Below are 18,024 nucleotides of genomic sequence, written 5' to 3' on the forward strand. Positions count from 1 at the left end.
GTGCTTGTTGTGGTGGCAAGGACCACGATGGCTATGAATGTGAAACGGACCCTTATTGTGCCAGTTGCAGTGGCTCTCACTTGTTCTACTTTCATTCTTGCCCTAAAGGGTTGGAAGAAAAAGAGGTGCAGCATTTGAAAATGATTCAAAACTTTTACCCTGAGGCTCGAAAGTTGCTGTCCACCACTTTATCTCAGATGTATGCTGCTGCACTTCCTTCCACTACTAGAGTGGGAGTGCAAATGGATTTCTCTGCACCTTCAAAAGAATCATTCTCAAACCAAATGAAAAGTCTTTTGACTTCTGCAGTTAAAGTTCATGAATTAATGCCAACACCCATCTCTGTCCCTAACATACATTCCAGCAAACCCCAAGATCCACTTCCTTTAGGTCCAGGTTTAGTGCTTAATGTATTCCTAAAACCTCAACATGTTTTCCATGATATTCTTGTCTGTGGTGGAATCCTGCCTGTCACATGGCACAGAAAGCTCAAAAACGGGTCTGGGATACTTTCTGTAGGTATCCCACACTCTTGCACTGCATTGCTTTCCAGCAGGCCCATTCACATGCTTGGTGGGTATGACATCAAAGCCAGAAGGACTCTTGGATTAAGTTTGCAACAAGCATATCTCCTACCACTAGTTTCAAAGTCGCATGGGACAAGATTTGAAAGGTCAATGGGCAATATAATTATCTCTCTCTCTCTTGATCTTGCTCTCTGATGGCCAGGAAGTAGCTGATACCCAGAGCATTGCTGATACTCTTGGTGAAAGCTTTTGCCAGGTATCTAGTACTTCTGCTTCATCTTCCACCTTCTTCACCATCAAGACTCAGGCAGAAAGATTACCTTTTTTCCTTTTGAGCTGATTGTTTCTATGACTATAATAGTCCCTTTATACTGGTGGAACTCAAACTTGCCCTTCATCGGCGTGGCAGTACATCAATCAGACCGAGTTAACCGGATCTGGCAGGAGAATGTTTTTCCTGATGCCTAGTGCCGGGCTATTGTCCTACCTTTCTCTAAGCCAATTGCTTTGACAAGCTGTCTATGTAAGACATGAGAGAGGATTGTTAATGCTCGTCTTGTTTGGTTTCTCAAATCAAACAGCCTCCTCTTGCCCACCCAATGTGGGTTCCGATGACAGTGCTCTACGATGTACCACTGGACTTGACTTGAAACGTCAATCAGAGAAGCCTTTCTCAAACAACTACATCTTGTACCAATATTCTTTGACATTGAGAAGGCTTATGATACAACATGGAGGTAAGGTATTTTGCAAGACCTCCATTTATATGGATTATGTGGCCATTTGCTTATTTTTATTACAAATTTTTTAATGGACAGGCAATTCCAAGTTTGTGTGGGTTCAATACATTCCTGTTCTTTTCTACAGGAATTTGGAGTCCCTCAGGGCTGCATTTTTAGTGTCAAACTTTTCAGTATAAAGATTAGTTTCATCACTGAACAATTCCCTTTTACTGTTGCAAATGGGCTCTTTGTCAACGAGTTTCACATCTTATGTCAGTTGGTGAACATGAGGTATATTGAGCGACAGCTACAGACTGTCCTCTATAATTTACTTAAGCAGGCCACAGCAAACAGCTTTAAGTTCTCTCTCTCTAGAACAGTTTCCATGTGCTTTTGCTGCCAACGGGATTTTCACCCCAATTCTTAACTCCATACCGTTGAAGTTGTGCTGCTTGTGGTCCCTGAGATAAAGTTCTTGGGGCTTATCTTAAACCAAAACCTGACCTTTATACCACACATAAAGCAGATACAAGCCAAATGTGCAAGAGTACTGAACATCCTCTGTGTCCTCTCTTCCACCCCTTGGAGAATGGATCGATGTTCTATGCTAAAGATATATTGTGCTTTTATTTGATTGAAACTCGACTATGGATCACAGGTTTATGGCTCTGCCTTGGCCTTAAAGATGCCGGATTCCGTTCATCATCAGGGACTTCTGCTCTTCACTGGGGCTTTTTGCACTTTCCCAGTTCAGAGCTTATACACAGTCTCATGAACCTTTGCACCTCTGCCATTTACAACTGTCTTTACCGTATGCTTTGGAACTTTGTTCCTTAACACAGCATCCCACCTGGGGTTGTGTTTTCCTTCTTTTGAGGGCCATGCTTTTTTCAGAACAGAGGATTTGTTATTGATCCTTTTGGCCTTCATATCCAGGTGCAGTTGGATGAGTTGGGTCTGTCCTTTGTCCTTGGATAGCATTTATGCATATACTTGTTAAGCAATCCTACCAAAGCTTATGCGACCTATCTTTGTGTCATCTGAGAAAAGCAGACACTCCCAAATGGAAATGCTGTCTGTTATTTGCTGAACATTTTGCAAACTGTCCTTCCACTCTGATTTATACAGATGGTTTGAAATCAGGTGATTCTGTGGGCTCTGTCATGGTTTGTTGTGATTCAGTGGTTGCATGCAGAATCCCCTCTGTAGCTTCTATGTTCACTGCTGAACTGGATCACATAGAAGCTAAGTAGTTTTAAAATTGCACTATTTGAACTGACTCGCTTAGTTCTTTACTGGCCCTGGAATTGCTTCACATTAGTTCTCACCTTGTTTTTACTGATATTCAAAACTGATTGGCCTATCTTTCTTTAACATCTACTTTTATCCAGTTTTTCTGGATACCAGGCCGTGTTCGTATTCATGGGAACATGCTTGCTGACACTGCAACTAAATCTGTTTCCTTTGGCACTATCACTGCTGTGCCTGTTCCATACATGTTCTATGGTTCTGTATTAAAGGCTTGGCTCTGTGCCAGTTGGCAGTCGACTTGGAGTGAGAAAAGTGAAAACAAACTTTTCCAAATAAAACTCTCTATTGGACTTTGGCCATCTTGCTTCCATAAGGATAGGAAAGTGGAAGTTGTCCTAACTAGGCTATGCATTGGTCATAGTTTTTTTTAAAACTCGTTTTCTTTTCTTTGGGACTGATGCACCAATGTGTTGTCTGTTTAACACTTAGGTCACAATAAGCAACATTTTACTGTCTTGCCGTTTTATGACTCTCATTGATGGCACCATTTTAAACATGTTTTGTCCCAAGGTTTATCTGTAACATTATACAGTGTTATTGGTAATGGTGACACTACCCACCTTAGAAATGTTTTTAGTTTTTTAAAGGCCATTAATATTTTCAATACTACTTAAGTTGTTTCTTTAAAATTTATATACTAGACTTATTTTTAATGCAATTTCCCTGTTATGAATAAAAGCACATGTAGTTTGATTTGACATTAGAAAATGGTGCTAGCATCAAATAACTCAATTATGACTGTAAACGCCAACTTCAGGTGACTAATGCTGTAATCATCCTGGCCAGTTATGATAATTACAATTATGCTACAGAAAGTCTTTTACAACTTTGTATTACTGTAGTTTTTCTCTTACTACTGCAAAATAGGTGTAAAAATTGGATTTAATGCTATTTATGTTTTTAATTCAAGTATTACAATTTGTCTTGTCTTACCTTAATTTCCTTTTGTGAATTTTAATAATTTTACTTTAACTTTTCATCGGATGTTTGGTGCAGATAGCCTAGTTGCTTTATACCATAAAACACCAACCAAGTAGATGTTTCTGCAACAACATACCGCAAATGATTGGTTAGTTGAATCTATGATATGCAAGCATGTCGTATGTTTTCTTTCAGCTTTAGTTATATAGAAAATTAAAACATTTTTAATTGTTTCCGTACTGAAATGATGGCAATACATTATCCAAAAATTATCTTGTTCTGGTTGTTTCAATCTCCATAGTATACTTTTTTTTTGCCTGAGAGGATGTTGCAGTAATATATAGCATTTGGGTAAAATTGATTGGCACTGTAAAATCCTTGCCAACCAACTGTGACATTGACTAAATGTAATAGTCAAGCACTGCCATGAAAGAACATAGGTACATGAGGTAAAACTGACAAGACAAAGAAAGCAAGTGAATAACCTACCTTTAAGATTGTTTAGTTTTATAGAACCTTATTGGGAGAGAAAAAAAAAACATTTAGGGATGAACACAGCCTGATAGAAGTGACTTTCTTTTTGATTGTGCAAGTACATATGCTACATTTGCTTCATATTTGTTAAATAATAGACTATTTTTATCAATTTTGTTAAGTTTTATTATTTTACCCACACTAGAAAGATTAAGTTCCAAAAGTGGTTGGATTATCAGCTGTATTATTACAAAGGTAATGTTTCTTTGATTCTGTGTTTTGGAAATATCATGACAGAGAATATTTTAATATATTAATTATTTCCATAAAAGAAATAATTCTGTTGTATTAGTAATCCTGTAATAACATTTCTTTGTATGAACTGATAATAATTTGAACTGTGTATCTGTGAAAAACTTTCTGATTTCAGATGGAAAGTTTTAAAATGAATCAGTGTCCTAAACATGCTTTACATAGCAAATTTAGCCTTCACACTGGACAAATGGTCGTTTCTGATGATGAATATGGACATTTACAAGTAAGTCCTGGTAGTCTGTTTAGTTATATGAAGAACTGTATGAATGTAAGCTGTTAATACCTACACACACTTCATATCTTATGTGTAGGAAATTGGGACAAATTTAGAATGAACTAAGAAGTCATAAGAATTGTTAGGTATTATATTGTTTCTCCTTCCGAAGTTTAATCTTAGTCTGTATACATACATCATGTAAAAATGATCTTCATCCATTTCATCAACTTTAACAGGGCCTGGCATGGCTGTGTGGTTAAGGCACTTGACTTGTAATCTTAGAGCTTATTTATTGTGATTTTTTGTGTCCAATCTCTCTTTATTTCTCACAAATTAATTTAGCGTAAAAGATAGAAGTATTTTGTAGCAAATATTTTGACGAATCTCCTGTTATTAAATGGACCTGTCTTGTCACTTTTAAGTGCAATTAATTTTGCCAGAAATTACAATAGTAGCATGAATTAAACAAACATGAAGAATTCATAATGACAAGAAACTCATTTCAAATGAAATTGTATTCTCAAGACAGTCATATATAAAACAATGACTTCAGAGTAGTATTGATGAATACTTTTTTAATGGATAAAATCAAAGAGCTGTGATGAGAAAATAAGCCTTGGTACAGTTATAGATAGTAAATATATATACAGTAGAGACGATGAATATGGGTATTAAAAACTTATTTAAATCATATATATACAAGAAGGCGATACGGTATTAACAACTTTTATTTAAAGCACAAAAGGCCTGGCATGACCAGCTGGTTAAGGCATTTGACTTGTAATCCAAGGGTGATGGGTTCAAATCCTTGTGACGCCAAATATGCTTGCCCTTTCAGCCATTGGTGTCATTATAATGTGATGGGCAATCCCACTATTCATTGTGAAGTGAGAAACACAAAAGTTGGCAATTGAGTGGTGGTGACTAGTTGTCTTCCCTTTAGTCTTACACTGCTTAGGAACGGCTAGCACAGAGAGCCATCCTGTAGCTTTGCATGAATATTCAAACCCAAACCAACTTTAATAGACCTTGAATGCACACTTTTAGGTTTTGATGATGTTTTTTAGCAAAACAGTTTATTAATTATATCTTGATGTAAAATTATACTGCCAGGTGTGCTTTAGCTGTGAATGTGAAGGTTCATAGTTCATATTTTGGGTTATTTCTACTGAACTAATAGTACTATGAATATAATATAAGAAGCAAGAAATGCTTCCATGTAGATGTTTTTTTGTTTTATTCTTACGATTGTGAATGAAAATAACTTTGGTATTTTGTTTAATCAGTGTCTTTAGCCTTTCAAGTAGTGTGCTGTTGCAAGCAATAAGGCAAAATATAATTTTAATTTGCATCTACAGAAATTTTGAATACAAATCTGTGAAGGTTATAATTTCATTGTATAAGCCACTGATTAGACCACAATTGAAATTCTGTGTTCAGTTTTGGGCTCCTTATCAGAAGAAGGACTTTGAATTTTTGGAAGGTGTTCATATAAGAGGCTGGATGGAAAGATTGCCATAAGAAGATACATTGAGATGAAATTTTGATCTTGAGAGAAAAAAAAAAAAGAGGGAATCTGGTTGAGGTGTTTAAGATTATTAAGGCAGTTAATTGTGTTGATCCATTGATTTCCATCCTCATTTTTCAGAAGACTTCTGTTAATCTCACTTAAATTTACTGCTTCCTCCTCATCTGAAGGCAACACATTCCAAAGGCTAACTATTTTGTTATATATATATATATGTATAAATATTTAGTGGAGGTCCCATCATATTCCTTGTTGTCCATAAATGTGTTATTGTCTATTCTCTTGTTCAAAGTTCTTTTTTTCACCTGAAAGCTATATCGCTGGACAAAATATGAACTTCTACCATTTTCTTTTTATTCATGTCATTGACCTAAAAGTGATTATATAAAATGCAAAACAAAAAAAACAAAAAACGATTACAATTCTGATATTAACTTGTGGTCACTGATTTTACCAGTCCTTATTTGTATTATTTCTTTCAAATTTTTCATCCTTTTATACAGTAAGTTATTTATATAGCTATTTTAAATAAAGTGCACAGCCCTGTAAAGGTAAAAGTCCAACTTTATAGAACCACATGCCCCTTTTGTAATTTCTATAGTTTAACTACCTAAAACAAGCACTTTTAAAATGCCCCCCCCCAAAAAAAAAAGGAACAAATGTTTTGATTATGAGCATTAAAGTTTTAGCAAATTTTGTTTTAATGTATTACCCAAACTTTCAACATCTGAGATGCAGTGTCTTTCTTTACTGAAATATTTGATCTGTAAGCTATTTTAAGAATTTCTTGTTTTTAAATATAGGGAGATTTAGATCCCTGGATAGTTTTTATTATACATTTTCATTAATTTATAAAACATACTCTCCAACTGTCTTTAAGAATAGTTTTTATTCATGTTGCAGATTGATATTGTTTCCTTCTTCCTGCTTTTCCTTGTTCAGATGATCAACTCTGGTCTTCAGGTAACTTTAAGTAATGAATTTAATCATCTCAAGTTAACTTCTAACAATTTATATTATAAATTTCGTTATATTATTAAATATAATTATCAAATAATACTAATGGGTAAAAGAAAAAGTATTTCACCTTATTTAAGATTTAAATTCATTTTTATACATATAAAACACAAGGTTTTAGCTTAACTTAATAGAATGCCATATAATTATGTCTTGTTTTAGTCATCTCACCTAAAGATTCAAAGTAGCTATTGTCAAGCTCAAATTTAACTCTTAAGGTAATTATCCAAAAGCACTTTTATACCTTAGTTTTTATAGTTATAGGACATTGTTCATTGAGAATGTTTTAATGTGTTAAGTACACATTTCAAAGAAATAAGTTATTTTAATTACTAGTAACATTGTTACAAGGAACTAGGATTAAGTGTTGTTACTGAGAAAGAACCTGACATATAAGTACTCAATTTCTTGTTTTTGTGCATTTCTTTTTATTCAGAAAATGACTAAAATCTAAAGAGATTAGAAACCCGTGAAGTTAAATAATGAAAAATATTTTCTCTGGAATATGTTCATGAATAACATGTGCTTCACATCATTCAATACTATAACTTAGGTGATGTGCTATTTATGGCTTATATTACAGGTTTATTAGTTAGATGTGGTATAAAGAGCAATAAAACAGTAAAGTTCAATAAAAAACATAAACTGTTACAAACATTGTGATATTTAGGTTAAATTATTGCATCTTTGGTTTATTATATGCAGTTATTCTTAAAAAAAAAAAGGGGTGAATAATTATATTTTGTATTTTTTGGGGGGATTGGTACAATGGCTGTCAAATTAGTAGGCCATATAGTGTTAGAGTAGAGGCAATAACAGATAAAATATGGAGTTTTGCTGAAAAATATTTTGATATTCATTTCTAGAAGTTATGTTAATTAAATTTGAAAACTGTAAAATTTAAAAAGACTATTAATCTTAATGTGAAAATCTCTTTGCACTCATACCAGTCAAAGTCTGAGTCACACTTTGACTCCATAATTTACAGTTAAAAAATACTTAATTAAAAACATTTTTTTAAATACAAAATATTTTTAGTGTTTTCATAAGTTTAAGATACATTTACATACATAATGTACACTTTCATGATTACGTTGTGATTACATGATGGATGGAAGGTTAGTCAAAACAGCTGAGCTTGTATAGAGAGTTAAGAACTACGTTATACTCAACTACAATTTAGTTCTTTTGTATAGTGAAATCAGTGTTAATTTGTGTGAATGAAATAGTAATTTCAACTGTTATTTTACCAAAAATTTACTCTAGAAAATATTGTTTTTTAGTTTAAACTTGCACTGTATTTGCCTTCATGAATAACATACTAGATTTGTCATTAGTGTATAGGTACATTTTGTGTGTGTGTGTGTGTGTGTGTGTTAAAATTTTTTATTTTGTTTATAATATCCATTTTTATTTTAGGTTTGATTTTTTTTAGATTATCTACACTATGGATGAAGTGCATTTTATTCAGAATTTAGTGTATTATGTTGAAAGAGCATATCGAACCCCAGATTATGGCATGTGGGAAAGAGGAAGTAAATATAACAATGGAACACCAGAAATTCATGCAAGGTAACTTTTGTTTTACACATGATAATTTGGAGACCTTTGTGTACTCATCAGCCATCTACGAACAATTGTATGTAGAAATAGAATTAGGCAAAGATACTTTCTTTTCATTAGAAAGGAAGTAACAGGATTTAAGTGTTTTGTGCAAGGAAGTGCTCCTAAAGGAAATTAGTATCATTACTAGAATATAAGCAGATATTATAGGCTAGTGAATATTTTGTTTGTAAACTAAATTCAAAATGACAGGGATTGCAATGAATTACACAAAACCATAATAGAATGTTCAGGCAAAAAAGTATCTTGAAGAGTAAAGATTCAATTCAAACAACATTTTAAAACTCTTACTATTGGCTGCTTAGCTGTGTGTGTGTGTGTGTGTGTGTACACACAAAAACAATCATGGTAGAGTTACAGGGAAAAGAAAATCTACTCAAAATGGCTTGCTTGTAATTCTTCCTTTTATTATCTCTTCCCAATTAACACCAAAGATGGTTTGGGACATTGTTCTCAAACCTTCTAGAATACTGAAGGTATTAAGAAGGTCTTGAGGTCTTAGATTATTTGTTTTTTCTGTATTTTATATAAGCTAAAAAAATGTCATAATTCATGTGAAAATGATGTTATCATTAACCCTTGAGGTTATCTTTCTTATAAATATATGGTGTTCCTTTTACAAAACTGTACAATGTGAAACAGGAATTACCAACCAATAATGGATGAATATTTGAACATTAGATGACTGTAACACGTACATATTCAGTGCTTTGCAATAGGTGTCTTTAGGAAGCAAATTCCTATATTATATATATGAAGTGAAGGAGTAAAACAAATTTTTGAACGTAATGTTAAATTTTATTACATGTTTATAAAATAATTACTTTAAAGATGCAAAGGTTTATTTAAAGCAGTGTTTTATACATACATGGTTTATTTGGAAAGGCTGCTTTTCTGTTGGGAAATTTTTATATGCACTTAATGGAGGTTAAATTTTGTATTTTTGTCTAGGCATATCTTTCCCCATTGCTATGCATTATATATTTTGAGAATTTAGTTAAATAAGATCTGAAAATTCTCGTTGTTTTCAGATAAATCTCCATGATAATCTTCAGCTACAGCTTAACATTATACATCATGAACTAATGTGATCAAATAGTCAATAGCTACAGTAAATTATCATAAACTGTATCAGCTAGCTACTAGCTATGTTTATTATCATTCCAATTTATAAAGTTAACTACCATATCAAGTAATTCTTTGCTCATAGTTAAGCATATAAAACAAAAAGCCAGCAAACAAGATAAATACAAAATTGGGAATTTAAAAAACCTGCAGACAAGGATATTAAAATAAAATTAGCAAACAAGGTTGAAGACTCTGCAGACATTGTTTACTCAAACTACAAATTCCTGGTCTGATTCCACCAAATGTAATTCTAGGTAATTTCATGCAGCCAAAATAGGAGTTTGTATTCCAAAACACACTTTTTTCTTTTCATATTATAGCTTTATTTTGATGAAAGCTTCTCTTCTCTGCCCATCAAAATATTGATATGAACCATGCCTCACTTACTTCAGCCTTTATGTACCACTATATTGCACAAAGGAAGTTAAATCTTGTGATTCTCTTAACCTGTGTCAATATGTCCTTTATCCCAGATTTGTATATGCTGAATGGCTTTAGTTATATCTACACTTTGGATTTTTTAAAACTTTTCTTGGGTTTTGAGTTTCATTATTTTGTATAATAAAAAGAATAAACAATGATATTTCAACACAAGTTTTTTCAAAGTGATTTCAGTAATATTTCATCTTTATTTTTTAATATTTTTTTTCAAGGATCCTTTTGTCATTTTCATTTGGATCAAACTCAGTGACAGGTGTTTATTGGTCATGTATGCATTCTTTCAAATCTACATTAGCTACCAGTTGACCACAAAAGTTTCATTATAATAATGAGTTCTGTGGAGATGGGATGTTCCATAAAACCAACTTTTTATGGTAAACAATTATAAACACAAGATCAAATGTACTATTAGACCACCACTTATGGATTATCATGACTAAACTAAAACTCACCCTGCTGACCCTTAGATTGAATAACTATGGGTTGGTTTGCTTTTTAAAATAGGTAATGTGGTTCATCTATTGCACTGTTTCTGAAGTATCATTCCATAGGAATCCACAGTGCAAGTATTCCCCCCTTCCCTATTTCTCATAGTCGAGTATGGGAGTCTTTACCACTCCCAGTTTCCAGTTTTTGGAGTGGTGGAAATAGGTCTGTTCTTCCTTATTGATGCTTAAATTTATTATTCAATTCAAGGAAAAGGGAGGCATAGCTGGGTACCCTTTTATCAATGACCCTGGAAGATTTTCCCAGATGTGTAGTGAGAGTAGGACCAGCTTATGTGGGTGCCTCCTTATCATTCCATTTAAGAGAGGGTTCTTAACTGTCTGTTTGAGTTGAGCATGGCCTGTAGTATTCATCATTCTCTTAATTTCGATGATTATGGAGGAGGGTCCTCGACTCCTCATAATTTCATGCAGAGTGTCAGTTCCTGTACCATTGGTTGGTCTTGGTTTGTTCCTCATTCTCCTCATAATTCTGGATGCAAGAAGTGATGCCATGCCTGTTAGGTTTGGAAGTTAGGAGTTCAGTTTGTAATCCCAGCTTGGATAATCATGTATGATGATCTGGGATAGGAGGCATATTGACATATGTGGAGAGAATCACAAGATTAACTTGCTTTGTTCATTATAGTGGGGTATAAAGGCTGAAGCAAGTGAGGCCAGGTTCGTACCAGTGCGTAGATTGCCAGACAAGAGAAACTTTCTTCAGGATAAAGTTGTAGTGTAAAAGGAAGTAAGTATTATCAGAAATGTTTTCAGTAGATAAGTGTTATGGTAGACATTTAGTCAAACATTATATTCAGCGTTATTTGTATACGTTTTTTTTTCAATCCTTGTTTGCCTATTGGTATAACCCAGTTGTTAACATTTATAACCACCCATCTAATGGTATTTAACTTTTAATATGAAGTAGTAGGTAAATGCTGATGTAACTGTATTAAAATTAAAATATTTCTAAGTAAAAAGAATTGTTCTCTGCAGTATAGTTCTGAAGCCATCTTCTTAAGTCCAGAAAATTTGTAACTTTGTTGCTTTTTTTCTTTTTTTCTATGAATTAGAGATTGCAAAGTTGATATTAAGCTTATATATAATAAATTCCAATAGTACAATCACAGTGTACATATAAATTTCTAATTAATATTTCTACTTAGTCTCTTCTTTTTTTTTTTTTTTCATCAGAAGTCAGAATAAAGTTTTTCTTTATTTGTAACACTAACTCTGGATAAGAATTTCTATTATTTTAAGCTTATGGTATTGATACTGAAGGGAATATCAATGTATCTTATGCTTTAAGATCATATTACTCTGTGCAAATATTTGGAGAGTAAACAGTGGCTTTGAAACCTTCATGTGAATAAAAATGCAGTAAGTAATGTGATATTAATCATGCGTAATTTTCAGTCTTGTAGCAACATAGGGTATGTTGATTTTTGAATCTTTTTACAAACTAATTTGGCACCATAAAAGACAGAACTCTTGTTTTCAGATTTTATAATTTGCTGTTTTGGCTGTTATTTATGTATAATTGTTTAGCAGTGTTACTTGCTGGTGATGGTTGGAAGTATAGGTTTTTGGAACTGTTGAAATGTTGGAAACTAGACAAACAGGGGCAAGTAGAAACTTGTTTAGGAATTTCTAGTCCAATGGTCATGAACTGGATTCAATGTCAAGGTAGCAAGTGGCAAAGAACAAATTTCTTAAGTCTGTCTTAAGATACTTAAGATGTCTTAATGCATTTTATTAACTGTGTGGGTTGTTTGGACTTTTTCAATTCTGCAGAATGACAGCAAAACTAATGGGGGCCATATAGTCTTTAAAGGCATACAGAGGAATGTTTACACTAAAAAGCCACACATTACTCAGTGCAGTATCATTGAGTGTAACCATTTTATTGATAAGTTGTGATATTGAATACATAGATAGATAGATATACTGCTTGGAAAATTAACATACAATTGTATCAATCCACATAAATACCCAGAGATATAATTGAATCTGTACTTATCTTGAAGTAAGATAACATGGTGTTATACTGCTGTGGTTGTGTTGATTTTCTCAAACAATAAAACCATAAAAGTCATGGGTTGGCCAGCAATACTTCCTGACTAAATCCCATATAACTTTTTTAGCTCGTTCTCTATGTCAAAATCATAAGAAGCATTTCTAAAGCACTATTTGACTGAATGACAAGAAAAATGATCCATGGTTAAAAGTAGCATCAGTATAAATTAACTGTTAAGGGGCCTATATGTGTTTAATTATTGGACCGTAACTCCAAGTACTTTAAAATTGAATACATATAGTTGATTTATACATAGATTAATTTATAATCTTTAAGGATTTTAAAGTTACATTTTTACTTTGAACTTTTTAAAAGTTAAATGAACAAATTTCTCAGTTCAATAGGTACAGCAAAATCAGCTCTGGAAGCTATTAATGGCTGTAATCTGTTTGGTGACAAAGGTGCTTCTTGGTCTGTTGTATATGTGGACATAGATGCTCATAGTCGGAACAGGAGTATTTTTGAAACTCTTCTTCCTAGAGAATCAAGCTCAAAGGTGAGTTTCCTTGTTTCTACTTGGTGATAGCTGTGAAATATTTTAAATTTGCAAGTTTGTGATTTATTATGTTTTGTATTATGATTTAAAATAGCTGAAAATTGTAATTTAAAAATTACTTGGATGTCTATGTATAGGATTTATGCTGTTTGCCAACAAGATTGAAACACACATTTTTCTTTCTTAACACATATATTTTAAAATTTAAACAACAAAACAATTTATAAGAATGTTTATTGCAATAATGATTTATATACAAAAGTTGTACAAGCAATACTGAATCTTCTATCTTGTTTGACAATGGATTTTTTATTGATAGTTCATGATAAGGGAATTGTGTTGAGGCACAGGAACATTTCTCTTGATGAGAAGCTAGTTATTTTCTTCACACTTGAGCATTCACCACAAGTTGTATGATGTCTTCTATAGAAATACTAATGTCCCAAATTAATTCACTGATGTTGAGCAGTTTGTAATGTTAAATCTATAAACATTTCTGGTCAAATATCTAATTTTCCTGTCAATAAGTATTTATCACAGGTATAGCTTTTGACATTTAAAGTATGCCACTTGTAGTAAATCAACAATATTAAACTGTGTGTGTTGATTTATAAATTACTTTGGTGAGGTTCTTGAACGTTCAGTTGACAACAATGTTAAACATATATTATTGATTTTTACACTCAAGAATATTCTACAAATTTTAGAGAATAGGTGGAAATTTCACAACACATTTAACACAATGAGTTACATGCATTTCTAAATATATATTAAACCGAAACAAACATTGATTTTAAATTTTTTTATCAGTAAATTGGTTACTCTTGGTTATTTTATCCACTGAAGGATAGTGTACAGGATGGTATGTGAACCTAACCAAATACATTTATACCTCATTATACATGTAATTTGGTGGTTGTCATCCAGGAAGTTCCTCTCCACTATTGCTATTCTCCATGCTCCATCTAAAGTATAAGAAGGGTGAGTTAATTAATATCTTTTATGTTAAAAGAACCTCTTGTCATTTTCATTTGGATCTCACTCAATGGCAGATGTGGCCTGATCAGTTATGTTTCTTTCCAACTCTGCACTAACTACCAGTTTAATAAAATTTTATTATCAGTAAACTCTGTTGAGATGGAGGTATTCCATAAGACCACCTTGTATGCTTTCTGGGTGATAAGCAATTATGTATACTACTGGACTGCCACATGCCAACTATTCTGAGTAAAGCTTAAAAGGATTTGGCCAATTCCTGCTGATTCTTTGATTGGATAAATTGGGATCAGTGTGTTTCTCAAATTGGGAAATGTAGTTAACCTGTTACCATGTTTTTTAGAATATAGTTCTTGAAGACTCGCCAGTGAAAGTATTCCCTCCTCCATTTCTCCTAAATGAGTGTGAGAGTTCTTACCATTTCCAATAACTGGAGTGTTGGACAAATGTTTGTTTCTTCTGAATGATGCTTGAATTCATTATTCCACATAAAGGTTCTTGAGGCCAAAGCTGGATATCCTTCTATGAATAATCCTAATATTTTTCCCAGGTGTAAGATGAGAGCACTAACCAGCCTACGTGGAAGCCTCCTTGTATTTCCTTTTCAGAGATGACTCTTTACTATCCAGTTGAGTTGAGCATATCTGTGATGATGAGAAACCCACTTGAAGTAAAAATGTATATCCAAGATGGCTGGTATGGGTATTAAAACAAGGTACAGAATGACATTTCAACCTTCTTTAGGTTATCTTCAGGTTAACCTGAAGTGATTCTTATGTCTTTCTAACTCCTGGATCCACTGCCCTATAATTCCATTAATGAGATGTGGGACCTTGTCTGTCTGGTTGGACCCTGAACAGATCCTGTGGGTTAAGTCCAATATTTCATTTATTCCTGTTTTCTTCAAACAATGTTAGGATTTTCCCTTTGTGGATGGTTGGTCTTTACTGTCCACAAATTAGATATCATGTTTTCTGGGCAAAGAGTGTACCTGTTCAAGTAGTACCATGGACCCCATTATTGTGCTTTTACCATATTTCATTTTCACAGACATCTTTTCTTTTTAGATGCTTTGTGTGATTTGTGTACTTAGAAGACCCATCCATCTAGGCATTGTAAGTTTCTAGCTATGGTGTGAGAAGAGTAAAGTGTGGTTTGGAAGTTAACATTCTCCTTTGCTGAAATGTATTTCCAATAATAATCAACTTTTCTCTTGCTCTCCCACCCTTCCCTCTATTAGAGGGCGTGTTTGGAGATGTTAATTTGGACCATCTGAAAGTGAACAGGAAGTAATAACAGGAATCTTTTATATGAATCTGGAATAGGAGGTGCATTTATGTAGGTGGGAAAAATTAAAAGATTTAACTTGCTTTGGGCAATATAGTGGGATGTATAGGCTGGAGGAAACAAGGTAAGATGTATACCAATTTGTAGATTGACAAAGAAAAACTTTCAGCTGTAATGTGAACAGAGGTATTACAGGAAATGCATTTCCAGTATAGGAAAAATTTTAACTTTTGTCATTCCCTTCTGATCAACTCTACCCTGATGGCTAAGCATTATGAATCTCTGATGCAATATTATGGCCTTTTTCTTTTTAAGAATCTCACTCAACTGATGTTATATTGCTTATGGCATTTTTTTCTCTGAATTATCTTTGATTTTGGCATGAACAGAATACATTATTACTGGTAGAATTCAGATTTGTTACTTTGTTTTTTTGGCAATATTAGTGAAACATCAACTGTATCTCTTCTAATAATTTATTGAGATGGAGCACATCATAACTATTCTGATTCCTTTCTCCACCTGTTATGTGGATCTCATGCATCTCCATGCAGGTGACACCGTTTATGTTTCAGTGAACTTGAAACAATTCACATAGGCATAATTAAGCAGATACCCTCTTAAGTTTAACACTTTTCTTTCCTTCCTCAAAAGAATATGGTCTTCCACCTGCTCATGGAAACCTCCTTACTGCATATGATAATTCTAGGCTATTGCTATAGAATAATATAAGTTTGAAACAAAATGTAAGTGAATATTTACTTTGTCCAATGTCTGGTTGTATTGGAAGAAGAGTGACATCAGTAACTGTCAAATGGCAGCAGTTGTATTAATTCACACACAATCACTGATGTATGAACATTAAGCTTATTAATTAGGGATATCACAAGATCGTGAAATAAAGTGCAAAGAAAGTCTGATTAATAGTTTTTCGGTGACATAGATCATCATATATGTATAATTAGATCCTCATTTGAATTTTAGAAATCAAGATATAGCACTGAATTTTAAAAGATATAATACACTATACAAGCATTCAGAACACTGTGAAGAACTGTGATACCACCTTGCATCATTTTTAGTACTTAGTACAAGTACTTATCTGACAAGACATAATGGTATTGAAAAATGGAGATTTTATTTATCTATTAATATACTTTATTGATTACTGTAATATAACTTGTATTTAGCAATAGAAAGTGTTAGTTACCTAAAACTGTGTCTGTAACAAATTTTCAATCATCAGAACATAGATGCAGCTCTGCTTCCAGTCATTAGTTTTCCATGTTTTGCCACTCATGATGAGCTTATTTATACTCGTACCAAAGAGAAAATTTTGAGGAAACTACAGGGAAGTTATGGCTTTAAGAGGTTTCTGAGAGATGGCTATGGTACAGTAGAGGAAGATTTATCTCGTAAATATTATGAGTCGGGAGAAACAAAAGTAAGTAGTCTTGTACGTAAATATTGTTCTGATTCTCAATAAAAGTTTTTTTTTTATCCCTAAAGCCTATTAAAGTACTAATAATCAAGTAAATTAAATTCAGTTTGTGATTATAGCTTGTATTCAATAGCTTGGATATTTTTATGAAATGTAAATAAAACAATAAAAACAACAAAGTCTTGAGAGCAGTGAGTAGAAGTATAGGGATGGTTTTCAGTGTGTCCTGCACTAGGATATCAACATCAGTCTCGACTACCTCTATAGAATAAATGACTATGATCTCTTAGGGCTATTTATTTAAACAATATGCATAACACAAGATCAAACACATGTTGACTGGAAAAATGACACGTGTGTGCTGAATTCCAAAACCTGTTTCTTTACATTATAAATTAATTGATCTATAAGCTAATAGCATGATCTATAAGTAATTTTTTTGCAGATTTTACAGTGTTACCTCATGAGCTGACCTACTTCAATTACTGAACTGTTATATTTTATGGTGCAGTTAGAGAAATGTAAAGTTTCACATGTTTACAATACTGAGGATATTTCTGTAAAGAACAACAAATACATTGTACAGAATTGAAGTCAGGATTAAGTATCATATGGCTTACAGATGAGTTGTACCACTTGATTTATATAAGGCTGGTGGTTAGATAAATAGGTCATCATGTGATTTGTTTATGATAGAGATCATGAGTGAATGACATTTATGGATGATTATCTGCTAACTTACACTTTAATCTGAAAGAACAAACTGGTTACTTAATGATGGGAAACCCACTTGAAATAGAAATATCTCAGAATGGTTGGTATGGGTATTAACACTTTTACTGATAGGGAGAGAACAGTAAAAGTGTCAATACCCATACCAGCCATTTTGAGATATAAACTGGTAGCTTATAATATGTTTGGTAAACTTGAGAATTTTTGTAATGTGATTTTAAAATATGTCTAGTATTGGTCAGTTAACATTTTTAAACAAATGATGTTAAATTATTTTTTTACC

General features: G+C 32.9%; 1 protein-coding gene across 10 annotated transcripts in view; it reads left to right on the plus strand.

Annotated features, from left to right (window-relative positions):
- The window catches only part of LOC143230938 (putative phosphorylase b kinase regulatory subunit beta), a 98,267-nt gene that overhangs the window by 19,969 nt on the left and 60,274 nt on the right, over positions 1-18,024 (plus strand). For 9 of the 10 annotated variants that reach the window (XM_076465269.1, XM_076465267.1, XM_076465273.1 and 6 more), the window contains exons 5-9: positions 4,386-4,493; positions 6,919-6,978; positions 8,468-8,604; positions 13,126-13,285; positions 16,815-17,012. In XM_076465269.1, the coding sequence (XP_076321384.1) occupies positions 4,386-4,493; positions 6,919-6,978; positions 8,468-8,604; positions 13,126-13,285; positions 16,815-17,012 (663 nt within the window). Of the gene's footprint in view, positions 1-4,385; positions 4,494-6,918; positions 6,979-8,451; positions 8,605-13,125; positions 13,286-16,814; positions 17,013-18,024 lie in introns of those variants that run through there. The other variant, XM_076465276.1, reaches the window with a different exon arrangement.

This window comes from Tachypleus tridentatus, chromosome 10, assembly GCF_004210375.1.
Source record: "Tachypleus tridentatus isolate NWPU-2018 chromosome 10, ASM421037v1, whole genome shotgun sequence".
Classification (NCBI taxonomy): domain Eukaryota; kingdom Metazoa; phylum Arthropoda; class Merostomata; order Xiphosura; family Limulidae; genus Tachypleus; species Tachypleus tridentatus.